The sequence below is a fragment of the Protopterus annectens genome, chromosome 11.part0, assembly GCF_019279795.1.
Source record: "Protopterus annectens isolate FY-2018-M chromosome 11.part0, PAN1.0, whole genome shotgun sequence".
Classification (NCBI taxonomy): Eukaryota; Metazoa; Chordata; order Ceratodontiformes; family Protopteridae; genus Protopterus; species Protopterus annectens.
The window spans coordinates 438,964,725-438,978,825 of record NC_056745.1 but is presented as its reverse complement, the minus strand read 5'-3'; the positions used below and the strand labels follow the sequence as shown (position 1 = coordinate 438,978,825).

The following is a 14,101-nucleotide window of genomic DNA, read 5'->3' as shown; positions in this document are numbered from 1 at the left end:
GTTTGACCCTGGGGAGTGAATCACTGTTGCACTCTGGCAAAAGGATAGGGCCAAGAACTCCCTTGCTTGGAAGTTTCTGAGGTCCACTGTCTGGGTCGCTGCAGCTGCTGCTGACTACGAGTCCTTTCTCACTGGGTTTTCCTCAGTCCGCCTCTAGCTTGGGAAGGAAAGGACCAGTGTTTAGTGGAGAAGTTCCTGTTAAACCTAGGAGGCTGAACTTGGAGGAAAGTCTCTTACAGTCTGCACAGACTTAGCTTTGTCTTCCATATTTTAAAAACAGCCTCATCTTTTGGACCAAAGAGGAATTCTTGTCAAGGGGAGCATCAAGAAGATTAAATTTAACATGGTCAGGAAGAGATTATTCACTAAGCTGTGCATGCTTTCTAATAACTGAGCCAGTGGCAGCTCCCAGCTAGAAGCCTCCACAGCATCACAGTCACATTGTAAGGAATGCCTAGCTGCATAAGAACCGGAGTGAAAGGGATCCAAAAGTTCTTTAGAAAGGTTTTTATCCTCGAGAGAACAGACCTTTTGTTTTAGCTAGCCCAGAATGGTTTGCTGAATCTGAATCCTCAAAAGAAATGAGGGAAGGTCCTTCTTCGGAACCAGACCCCTTTAGGTCTGAATCCTCATCAGATTCAAAAGGGTCTGGGAAAGCTTCAGAAGTAGGGTCCCTTTTCCTTTAACCTAGGGAGGCATCTATGGGTGCTTGCCTAGACCCTACTATGGGGATCAGGGTCTTCTGCTAGTCTAAACCAAGTCCTGTTGATACCCCTGAGAAAAGGAGCTGGTAGGCCAAGGCAAAGGCCCTGCAGCAGTATTTCTCTTAGGGCTCACTTTGGCCTTGGGCCTAAGGACGTTCAACATCCTGATGCCTGTCTCTTTGGAAGAAAGATGAACCAGTGAAGGCCAAAGCTGCAAAGGAGTGACAGTGAGAAAAGTGTGCTCTTCGGAAGACAAGGCCTGCTGAGCAGCCTTGGAACCAACAGACGAGCTGAAAACAAGGGCCTCTGCAGAGGTAGAAGAATCGAGTGGCATGTCAGACTCTGAATGGGTCTCGACATAGGCCTGTGGTATCACCTAGGACACAGAGGGGAGCTGTGAAAACACCTCACCTTCAACAATCACAGACCTACAGAGAGAAACAGACTGAGAATGGTTGTTGTCCAAGGGCCTAAGCTTAGGTCTTTTTTCCTCTTATGCCTAGGCTGCTCAACCTCCAGGTGATTGGCAAATGCCATCGGAAGCTGATAAGATGATTCTAGGCTAAGGAATAAATCTTGGCCCTACATTTGATTGTCTTAGAGTTAAAGCGGGTGCAAAGGCGGCAACTAGGGATGGTGTGATCCCAGCCTATACAGGTGACACAAAGGGATCTGCCTACTACAGCAGAGACAATTATTTACTTATCTGACATGAGTTTAAAGCAAAAGAAAGGAGTTCCCCAATGGGGTACTTCTCTTTCTGATGACTTCTCTCTGGTGTGGACTGGCCAACACACTGAAACACTGCTTCAGGCTCCCACGGAAAGAATAGACTGATTTCATGACGTAGGCTGGCACCCTATATACCCAAGTGTACTGACGTTGGTTAGGTCATCTGCCAGCCTTAAGAGGAGGAAAGAATTTTCTCTGGTAGCCTCGCTGGCCAAAGGTTTTCATGGCAAGAAATACCACAAGACAGGACTGCAACAGTGAAACAAGAACATGTCATGTTCTTAAGGTCTTTGGGACAAAGGACTGACAGATTGTACAATTTTGATAGTCATGCTCTGCACCCAAGTATAAAAAGCACTGGGAGGAGAGATCCTTGTATGGAATCTGCCTGTCACAATCACACTTTGTTGCTGACATTTAGCAAATCAACAAATAGCAATGCAATTCGGTAAAAATAAAGAAGGCTCCCCGACAGGCACTCTTTTGAGCCAGTGAAGTCCCAGCAACCACATGTAAATCAGACTGGGTGTGAGACCTCCATTCGGACTGTTGACAAAACAGTTGAGGATTTAAGCTCATACCTCCTCGGGCCTAGGTCATACACAAGGCTCTATGAAATAATTTGGCTTTGGTAATGCAGCCAGACATCCAGGTTACCTGGTGAGATAACCCAACAGTTTGGAATATGCAACAGTGATCTAAGAAAAGACATAAAACTGATTCATACGGCAAATAATTTCAGACAAATAGAATACTTAAAAGGGACTGGCCAAAGCCACATTCTCCTCAAAATCAGAATCAGAAATCTGAGGAGATCAAACAGAATTTGTCCCTTCACAATCATTTTGCAGTTCAAAAACTTGAACCACTTCAAAAAATGAAGAATCTTTGTCTTATACCAGAAACAGCTAAACTGAAAGGGCCTAAAGCCTGAGGTAAATCCTGCGCTAAGCCCAATAAATCACTCCCGTCTAAAATGCCAGAAACGGAAGAAATATGTCTCAAGTTTTAGCTTCTTTCTGACAGGAACTTCTGAAGAAACTATCATTTTTGTCAGGAAAAACTTCCCTAGGGATGAACATAAAATTCTGGTTCGATTAGGTTAGGTTAAAATAGTATTAACTTACACTGCTTCCATCAACTCATATCCTCCCCCACCCGACTCCATAGAAACACATCTTCTAGCTCCATAATAGACTGGATACTTACCAACTCCCCTCACCTTTACCACAACCCTACTACTCTGCCAGACCAACTTAGTAATCACCTCCGTCCTCAGATTCACCACCCAACCCCCCCAAACTTCATCTATATCAGGACTGCCATACACTCACCAATTTTAATCTAACACAATTCAGCTCAACTCTATCTTCCATTGACTGGTCCTTCATAAAAAAATATCCCACTAGATGATGCAGTTGGCAGTTTTAATAACATCTTCCTGAATACCCTTAATTCCCTTGCTGCTTCTAGGATTCAAATAAAATCTAATCATGCCCCATGGCTCTCCAAACAAAGTCCCTCATGCTAAAAAGAGATAAAGCCTGGAAAGCCTGGACCAAAACCAAAGAGTTATCCCTCCTTCACCACTAAGCACCTCAGAAACCTTACTAAGAAACATAAATGCAGATAAAATGTCCTTCTACAACTCTGGCCAACTTACTTACAAATGAAACCCTCAGAAATTCTGGACTACAATTAACAGAATTTTGTCCCCAGGCCGTCCCTCAACACCCAGCCCCTTCCCCAACACATGCCCTCTAGACACAGCTACCCTTCTTAACAATCACTTTATCAATACCATTCAGTCACTCATCCCATCAAACTGTAAGACTAGTCCCCTGTCTACCCCCCCAACCTACCTGACAATCCCTCTTTCTCTCTACATCCTGTCTCCACCTCCTATATAAGATGTCGTCTTTATAAACTCAAACCCCACACAATCTACCACCTACCCTCCTCAAACTAGCTGCAGACACCATAGCCTATCCAGTGTCCATATTAATCAACAGATCTAGACAAGACTCCACTGTTCCTACTCTCTGGAAATATTTTTCACCATTCCTCCGCACAAAGGTGGCAATTCTACTGACCCTTCGGACTACCAGACCCATAGCCATCCTATCCCCCCTCTTGAAAATTCTTGAAAAATGTGTCCACTCTCAACTACCTGCTCCAACATAATCTCCTCACCCCCACCCAACACAGTTTTCGTCCCCACCGCAGCACTACTGCTGCCCTACTATCCTTTACCCATACCATTGCAGAGGCCCTGGACAAAAATAAACTCGTATCCTGTCTCTTCCTTGACCTCTCCAAAGCATTGATACAGTCTCCCATCCCCTACTGCTATCTAAACGTGCTCATCTTAACCTATCTACCTCCTCCCTGGCCTGGTTCTCTAGCTACTTAACTTGTAGGAAACGATCAGTAAGATGGCTCTCTTCCACTTCTCCTTTTATACCTGTCCCAATAGGAGTTCTCTTGGGCTCCATCTTGGGAACCCTCCTCTTTAACATCTTTACTAATGACCTCCACACATCTTGTAAACAATCGTTCCTCATCCAATATGCTGACGATTCTGCCCTCATCTGTATCTCTGACAGCATCTCCAAACTTCATACTCTTACCCAACAGACTTTCCTCTCTACTGAACAGTGGCTAACCAATAACCTACTGATCCTCTACCCCAAAAAGACCAAACTGTTACTTTTTCTTCCCCACTCTCTCTCTTACCACAAATCCACATTTACTATCACTTCCTCAAATAACACTACTATCAAACCTGATACTCAAACTAAACTTGTAGGAGTCATCATCGATGACAAACTCAAGTTTAATACACACTTACTACACAATATAAAAAAGACTCACCAGAAAATAGGTATCTTTTGTTTCGATATAAGAGACCTAACACCCAATGCTAGACTGTCCCTTGCCCAAGCTTTTCTCCTTCCCTCCCTTCTTTATGCTACACCTATATTTACCCATATCCAAACTGCTACCTTAAACAAACTAACAAACTTACCATAAGATAGCTAGATTTGTCACTAACTCGCCATATAATGCACACCACTGCTTACGCCTTAACTCCCTACACTGGCTCGAATTCACCCACTTACTGCAGCTATCTCAACTTCAAATGCTACACTCCCTTCTCTACAAACCTACATTTTGCCCTGCCCTCTCTTCTTTCATCTCAAGCTATTCTCCTCCTCGTACCTCTAACAAACTACTACTACAAACCTACCAACCCAAAAACTACCGGCAAATACCTCTACAAATCCTCCATTGCCCAAGCCTGGAACAAACTTCCCAGGGACATCTGTTCAATCATTCACCCATCCCATTTCAAAGAAAAACTCAAGGCTCACCTACTAAAATCTGTCCACGCCAAGCCCCAACCTGATAATTTTTCCCCATCCACTATGTCATTACGCCCTTTTTTCAACTGATTTAACCAAATCATGCCAGTTTTTTTCCTCCCCAAATCTCTGATACCTGCACTGACTAAACAAACCAGTAATGTAAATATGTAACTATGTAATTACACTGCTACCCTGTAATATATAACACGTTTACTGCCTTTTAAATTTCTTTTGATTTGTCTAACATAGCTATTGTTAAATCAATGTTCTTCATATTCAACACTGTATAACTTTTCTTTAAGGAATATCCTCTGTTAGTGTAAACTCTGTGTATAAAAGACCTACTTAGTGATTGTATAACTTCTATTGTAAATTGCTGTGTTTCATGGAGCTTTTCTCCTCGGGTCTCCACTGAAAATGGGTCCCAAGCCCAGTTGGACTAATCCGGTTAACAAATGTCAAAGTAGCATCCTCTGCCCCTTCGCCCAAGACTGAAAACTGTGACTCTCCCATACCCACCACGGGCACTTCAACAGCCATGGCAGACACTTCCAAGCCCCGGTCCACTGTGGTTGTAAGGAACAAACTAGAGTAAGCCAGGAAAAAAGAATGGAGAGACCAACAATGGCTACAGCAGTCACCCATCTATGGCTGAGGCAAGTTAGTAGCTTGCTGTGGTGGCAAAGGCTATTTAGTAATTTTCTTCTTTTTTGCGGTTAAGGAAAAGCCAGGGAACTGGTAGGCTGCCCCATGGTTAAGCCAGAAAAGATGCCCGATTCCAGGGGAAGCCTGGCAAGCAGTAGTAATCAATAAAACAGATACATAGTAAAAAGTAACTTTTCTCATAAAAGCACAGTACAAAGCGCCTGCAACACTTACCCCAGCCCCCCAAAAGGAAAAAAGAAATCCAGTTTTTACAACAAAATAAAGGAGTTTTAAATAATTTTTTTTTTTTTGTAGTAAAAAGTTGTTAAAAATGACAGTCCCATTGAAAATTAAAAGTTACGAGAGAGTCAAAAAAACTTTTTCCTAGCTTTACAATGAATATTTCACAGAAAGAACAATTACTGTCAGGTAAAGTAAAATGGAAGTTTTTTTTCCTCCAGAAAGGTAACTTCTCTGTCCAGCAATGGAAGATCATTAGCTGTCAGTCTGCAAAAGTCCACAAGAAGAATGCTCTTTGATGGCAGAAAAGCTCTGAAGGGCTTGGTACACAATCTTGACTTTTTAGTCAGCTCACCTCAGGCTGACTAATGTTTTGGGGATGTGGAAGGGGACCTGAAAGCTTTGGAAGCTGGCCGGCTGTTGCACCCTACGGTGGGTATAAACCCACATAGCTAAGGCTACTGCACCAGTGACCCATCTGATAAAGACAGGTCTGTTTCTCCTTTACAATATCGTACAGGTATCGTGATGGTGCTGACTGCAGTCATTACAGGAAAAAAGTGTTTTTTTTCCTTCCGTTTAAAAAAACAAAAAGAGGTCAGTGAGTCTGGCAAGAAAGAGATGTCTGGGCAGATGCAGTGAAGCAGCATCAGCTGAGAGCAGAGTTAAATTACTAAAATACAATTTCAAGAATATATACAGGAATACAGCCATGTTTTCTGGAGACTGCAGCAAGTCTGCTTAAGACCAGTTTATCATTTAAAGACATTAACAGAGTTGGATCATGGTACAGATACCAAATGGCAAACTACTAAAACTCCTTTACCCCTCTATTAGCAAAACTGACACAACAGTAAGCATAGTATTTGGGAAACATATAACCTTTCCTCAGCAAAATCATAACTTGCTGAGTCATGCTTAATTTAAGTGTCACACAGCAATCCTTCATTTTGTGTAAACTTTTCAGATGAAATGGCATGCTGCTGCTGCTAGTTATAGAGATCTGATCAGTTAAAGTCCTGCATTATGAGCAGGGAAAATGCAGATACAGTTAGCAGCAATGCAGGAGATTACAGCAGCTGTGACCACAAGTCTCCCAAGTTCCACCAAAAAGACGGATATCAAAAGATGAAGGTACAGAGGTCCTGGTTGCTTTATTAGTTTCTTATATTACATTAAAATACACCTTTGCAAAGCAATTCTAATCAAAAGAATACCGCAAAGAGGCAAGACCCAACAACGTACCCTCGCTCTGCATACCCAGCAAATCTACCACTCCCAGTAAATTAGGCACAAAATGACAATACTGTTAATATATTAGTACAGTGTACCTCAAACAAATAATTAGCATCTATTTTGGTTCCCTATCAGTGGTCCAAGATCCAACATAAAGTCCCAACCTGTAAACAGCTAACGCATCAAAAAAGTGCAGCAAATTCTGAAACTTTGTTACACTTTTAAAGTATTCTTGGAACCCCTCATACCCAAGCAAATTAAATGTACTAAATCAGAAACTGCTGTACTCTGGAGTAGGAGAAATACCCTGAAATACTGTAATTTCAAAAGTATTACAGACAATTTCTATTCACCCTTAAATTGTCTGCTGGACTTTCCACAGGCCCTCACCTGGCTTGGTTAAGTACTTTTTTTTTCCTCAAATTTTTTTTATTTTTCAAATACAGTTGAATAATTTCCATAGTATTTGTATACAACATCTTAATAACTATGTATTGGTTAAGTACTTCTGAACTGCTAGGTTCACCTACCACTGTGACCTCTACATTAAATGAGACCACAGGAGATGACGCAGGTAACCAAAATGCTGCTGCTACTACTGCTGCTAAGCTCTTTGTCTTATAACACCATGGCTGGTAAAGATACTCTTGGTATTTGTTAGCAACTACGCATTTGTATTTTTGTGACATGACTGAATGTTCGCACCAACCGGAGATTTAGAGGTGGAGCTGGAGGAGTTAACTTTTCAGGTCTTTTTCAGTTCTTTTCCTACTTCATCTGTTAATCTGATTTGCTGGATTACATACATCCCTCTTATCCAGTTCTTAAAAATACTGGAACATAAAGATTCGTTTTGAAAACAATTTGCAGTTTTTTTTAAAAATGGTACCCATCTATCACACGCTCAGTATAATTTACTATGGTCTGACTGATGATGATCTCAAAAATAAATAAATGGTTAATGAGCATAAAAGTCACTAAGCAGACAAAATAACTTTAGTGCTGAGACAAGCAGCAATGCCAATGAGAACTGAAGAAGCCATCTAGTAACACTGGCTATATAAAATAGTCTTTGAAAATAGCAAAGGTTCTGTGAAATACTGACAAAATCCACAAAGGCTTTGAAGATGTACAAGCACAGTTGTTGAAAATGGCTCTAAAAGAAAAGCATACCCAAGTGGGTGAACCCAACTGACACTATTTGCTGCTGAAGTGACCAACTGCAAACAAGCCCTAGACAGTAAGATTATAAAATTATCCTCAAGTACTGGGACAGTTTGATTTAAGCAACTAGTTATAAACTGGGATGTTAAGCTAAATTAGAGGTTAGAAAATGGTTCACCCACCTTCCAGAACTTCTGTATGTACTTGAACTACATTCTCTCTGTAACTTGAAAATCAGCTTTCTTCTAATAATCAAATGCACAGCTCAATTTTGCAATTTCACTTCTGCTCACCTCTGAGTGATCTGGTCAGCAGTGAAAGTAATATATTTCTTTTTTTCATCCAGTTTTGCAGTTAGTGTTTCAATTGCTACCTTCTGATTCTGAAATGCTTCTTCGAGAAACTGGTACCTGTGGAAAATACGGTAGAGAAGTCAGATTACAGTTTACTCTGTATAAGAACACAAGTCAAAGAGTTGAAATGAAAACAGCATTTAGTAAGCATATTTTTTAACAATTCAGTTACTTTATTTTTGCTGGTGGAGTTGCATTGTTTTCAAACCATAACCCTGACCCTAAATGGCCTATTAACTTTTCGCAGGGAAAAAGCAGTCTCCAAGCCATTCATTTACATGGAATGAGACAGGGTCCCAAAACAATCATCCAGGCATCTGTCAGGGATTCTTCTGTCATCCCGTACTGACTGGAGGTCCTACTCCAAGGGAAGACTTGACAGTACATAGTTACAGCTGCTGATTTAAGAAAGGCTAATACACCTCCACCACTAATCCATGGTAAATGGACAGCTCATGCTCAGTTGGCCAGTGCTCCACATGTCCAATACCTCCCTAGGTGTCACTAAATTGGCAGGTCATACCCACTTCTCCCCCAAACCCCTCCCAGGATGGGTGAGACAACAGCCACTCACTACCATCCTTCCTGGTCCACCCCCTCCACCACCTACAGGTCATCTCGGTCACTTTCAGGACTTCACCCTTCTGCAACATGGGGGGAGGGGCTAGTTAAGGTACTTTTAAGTCTTTTCAGTTAAAGAACTGCACAAGTAAAATTTTAACAAAAGTTTCTGAAATATAATGCAGATACCAATCCTTACATCAGGGGCATCACAAGTCAGCTTTGCTGACTCAAACAGGTGGGACAAGGGACTTGTACTTTCCTGACTTACTGAAGGACACATGCATAATTTAAGCAAATATGGAAATATGTCATTTTCATGTATTTTTCCAAACAACTTTCCATGGTAATTCTTTCACTATTTCATTCTGCACACTCAGCAAATCTATCACTCCTGAGATGATGGGCTCAAAATGACAACACTGTTATTATACCATGATCCCCCCAAAACGTGCACGCTGATTGGCCAGCGTGCCCGTTGTAAATCGAGTTATACTAATGGAAAAAGGTCCGGTCGCCCGGACTTTTTTCCATTAGTATAACTCTTTAAACACTGTCTCGCTATGTTAAATGGGTTTAACATGGCGAGACAGCTTTAAAATAAGCAGCGGAGATCTCCGTTGCTTATTTTAAACTGTCTCATATGTTAAACCCATTTAACATAGCGAGCAATGTTAAAAAGCAACGAGAAAGCAAGATCTCCGTTGCTTTTTGAATCTCGCTATGTTAAATGAGTTTAACATAGCGAGACAGTTTAAAATAAGCAGCGGAGATCTCCGTTTATTTTAAAACTGTCTCGCTATGTTAAACTCATTTAACATGGCGAGACATAAAAGCAACGGAGATCTTGCTTTCTCCGTTGCTTTACAACTCTGATGTACTGCGCAGGCGCCAGTACATCAGAACTGCCGGATGCCAAGACATCTGCGGAAGGGCAGTAAACAGGCATTATACTATGCCATTATTTAAGAAAAGTAATAGTTTCTTTTCTTAAATAATGTCATGGTATAATAGCAATAACCCACTTCTGGGTGTGGGTAATGCTAAATTTACCCACGGTTGGCTTTGTTTGGTCCCTCGGGCTTCCCGGGACCAAACCACGCCAACCGTGGGTAAATTTAGCATTACCCACACCCAGGCGTGGGTTATTGCTATACTACATTAGTAGAGTGTACCTCAAAACAAATTAGCATCTCTATTGGTCTTTTTCTAATGTGTTTCTTCTAAAACCTACGGCTAATGTGATAGCTCCCTGTCTGACAGTATCACAATCCATTTTTGTTTTATTAATATGAAATATTTTACATTTATAATCTCTTGCTAATATACTTCATTAACACATATCTTGTATGTTTGACAGTGATGTCTTCACAGAGTTCTTACAATATCCTGTAAGCTAGCAGATGCCACCTTGCCTCCTAGCCCATGGTCTACTTTTCACAAGATGCTAGTGTCAACATTAAAATAATTTTAATATTAACAGAGCACACCTCAAACAATTATATTGTTGCTGTATTTCTCTTGCTCAACTGTTTGCCATAATTTTTCTGACCCCCATTGTTCACACAGCCATCCAATAAAATATCACACTGTATTTCAGACTTATTAAAGCAAATAGGTTAGACTACTGATCCGTGAGGATCTTAAGAAGCCTAGCCTTACATTCCCATGGTAGTTTTTAGCCCTTATAGTTTGCATATGACACTAGCATGAGCCGAACAAGAACATGTTGAAACATTTACATGTTTCTCTTAAACATGAGGGGGACAGAGTGCTAAACCGGGGTAAATTTATGTTGGATATACTTAATCAGCTTTCTGTAAACATCCTTTAGTAACTCTGTAATCCCACAGTGGTGTCTTTACTAGGAATACTCACCATTTCCTGTCAGCTTGCAGATGTCACCTTATATCTTAATGCATGACAAACAATTCAGAAGACATTAATGTGAATATTAGAATAATGTTAATTTTAACACAGTGCACATCAAACAGCTGCACATTTGATTTTGTTTTTCTTACCCAAATGTGTTTAGTATCATACTTTTGAACATCCACTGTGTTCAATGCTCCCACAAACATATACTGATCCATTGCATAACAGTCCTGCAAACAGGCCTTCATACTACAACATACTGCTAATATTAACAACTTGTGCCTCAAATACACTCACACCAGAAGAGGTCTTCATGACACTTGCCATACTGCCTTGCCATTTTTATTAACACCCACCACTTGAATAGAAACCTCAAAATGACAGTATCATTGTCCCATTTTTGGCTTAAAGGAAGTAAAGAAAATATTCACATTTTCATTTTTCATAACATTTTGCAAATACTTAAAATTAATTCCATACCTGTGCATACCATTGTTATTGTTTCACTGTGCTTACCTACCAATTTGTATCAGCTTACAGGAGACAACTAGTTTCTTAACTCATAACTCTACATTTGTGAGATTAGCAATGAAAATATTAATATTCATAACTTGCACCCAAAGCAAGCAGTTATATATCTGGGTATGCTAATCTTCCACATTTAATTTTACTGCCATTTTTATCTAACCACTGTTTGCACAGGTATTCTCATCATAGCACTGTCTCACTCCATGTTTGCATGTTTGTTGTTGTTGTCTTTCAGCTTTTCCTGGTAAGGGGTCGCCACAGTGGAACTCCAGTCTGCTAATGATTGGCAGTAGATTTTTACGAAATGCCGAGGTGCCAGCTCGACGCCCAACCTTCAACTAAGGCACACCCATTTACGCACGCATGTCTTTCAAACGCTACCCAACCGCGGGGAGGACATGCAGACTCCACACAGAAGGCACTCCCAAGCCCAGCCGAGAATCTAATGGGAAAACCTCTTGCTGCGAGGTAACAATGCTACCGCCGTACCACCACTCCATGTTTGCATAGTAATGAAAATACGGAAAATATTTCATAACAACCTACAAATATTTCAACAGTGGGTGGCATGGCCACGCTCCAACAGTACTGAAAGGATAAGCTCCTAAAATGATGTAATCCCACTCGTTACCAGCAGTAAATCAAAAGCAATGCAATACAAATGGTGCTCAGTTTAGTTATGTTCCTCCACTCATTGGTAGCAGCATAATGCTTGTCCATCTCCAGTGGTAATAGTAACTATGACGGACTGGCTAGTGGGAAAGAGAAAGTGGCAATACACATGCTTGTTACTTGCTGAAAACAATAACAAAAGATGCACCACCCCCACAAAACTGCCAAAGGTAATATAAAACACACTCACATTGTTAGCAACGTGGCAATATTGCAGTGGAATCATTTCATAAAACAATAGCAAAGAAATGTCTGCTGAGACCAATATTTAAAGATGTACTACTTAAAAGCTACAATATATTTGCAGCAACACTGCAGCTGTAACTTTATGCAAGAATATATGGCGAAATATCTGTGGTGATATTTTAAATTGGTGTGTTAAGAATGTTAACAGTATTATGCAACATAGTACAAAAATACAACAAAAAAGAACCACACATACAGAATTTCAGCTGTAGCAAAGCAAGACACAGCAGTGAAATATCTACAAAGGTAAATTGTGAACTGTTCTGTTCAATTAATATATTTCTTTGTAATCATACTTCCAGCCTAAAATCACACTATTAACTCAACAGTGTGAATTTGGATAAAGATGCAATGAGCATACAGTAATGAAATGTCTATTACATATAACCCCTCCCACACACATACAAAGATGTGTGCCACCAGGTACAGCCACTTTGACTATGTATACAGCCACTTTGACTATGTGCACCTCAAATGGATGATCAAATGCAAGAATAGATCTATAAATAACAGTCACGGTAACATATTTCAGTTCATCTTCAGACACATACATTGTAACCCATTACACACAAATATGCCTACCAGTTAGACACTCACTGTGCACACCTCAAATATCTGATTACAGGCAAATTAATAAAAACAAATTGCCACACTACCATATTTCATCTTGTCGAGGTCATACACTTACAGTGCAACCCATTACAACTTCCCTGTACAGATGTGTTCACAAATTACAGCCACCTTATTGGCTGTATACACCTTAGATGTTTGATTGTGAAAAAAATGAATGAGTATGTGCATCTGCAATAACCACTGTAATATATTTCAGCTCACTGCATCAGATGCAGAGTGACACCCATTACAACCCCCTTCACACACAATACAGTTTGGCATCCTTGAAAGCTGCAGCTGTACAAAACATAATGCATTAAAATTTCAATACAAGTACACTCAATTAGGTATACGTCTTATACTTGCCAAACCAGTACATATGAGTGCACATATTCAATCACACAGAAATGCTACTTACAAGAATTTTACTCACACAAAGGCTGCAGTACTAATTCATAAATGAGTCTGGGTGCTGCAGTGCTTGCTTGTATCAGATCTATTTCAACTGAATCCAGCTTGACAGGATAGTTGTATTATAATGCAGAAAAGTCACCATGACTGACCCCGCTGGTAACAAGAGTGAGTAGCTTTTACAAGTCTACAGTATGGACAACTCCATGGCAATCCTGTGCCAAGCCTGGCACCACACTATGACATGGTTACGCTTTATAAAACACCGCTGCTATTCTCCATCTGTCTCCTGCAGATGGCAGCATACCCTTCCCTGATTACAGTCAATCAATAATGCCAGACATTAGTGCCACCCTTTTTATTCTTCAGAAAATGCATGTTGATGCAAAGCTGTTATTCCATTAACTAAACTACATGAATCAGAATAACATTTAAAAATTATTTCTGATTTTCAACCTTTTCACCATTTATTTTTGGCTTTGAAACAATTTCCCTGTGAAAAATCTGATAAGGTTGACTCACCATAAGAGCTTGCAACTCAGATACCCTTTTTGTACAGGTAAGATCAATCAGTAAAGGTCAGAGCAATCAGTAAAACTGTTTTCCATGTTAAGAACCTGAAGTTATCCAGGTCAGCTGGTTCAAATGGAGCAAGTGCTAGCTTCTCCAACATACAATTTAAGTTCCCAAAAATGGGCCACTGGTTTTCCTGGAGGTCTCATATGCAAAACCTCTTTCAAAAACATTTTGACAT

At 40.4% G+C, this 14,101-nt stretch overlaps 1 protein-coding gene across 3 annotated transcripts in view; it reads right to left on the bottom strand.

Moving 5' to 3' along the window:
- The window catches only part of TRIM24 (tripartite motif containing 24), a 1,966,170-nt gene that overhangs the window by 1,545,741 nt on the left and 406,328 nt on the right, over nt 1–14,101 (bottom strand). For all 3 annotated transcript variants that reach the window (XM_044087935.1, XM_044087936.1, XM_044087937.1), the window contains exon 5: nt 8,383–8,499. In XM_044087935.1, coding sequence (XP_043943870.1) covers nt 8,383–8,499 — 117 coding nt within the window. The remainder of the gene's footprint in view (nt 1–8,382; nt 8,500–14,101) is intronic.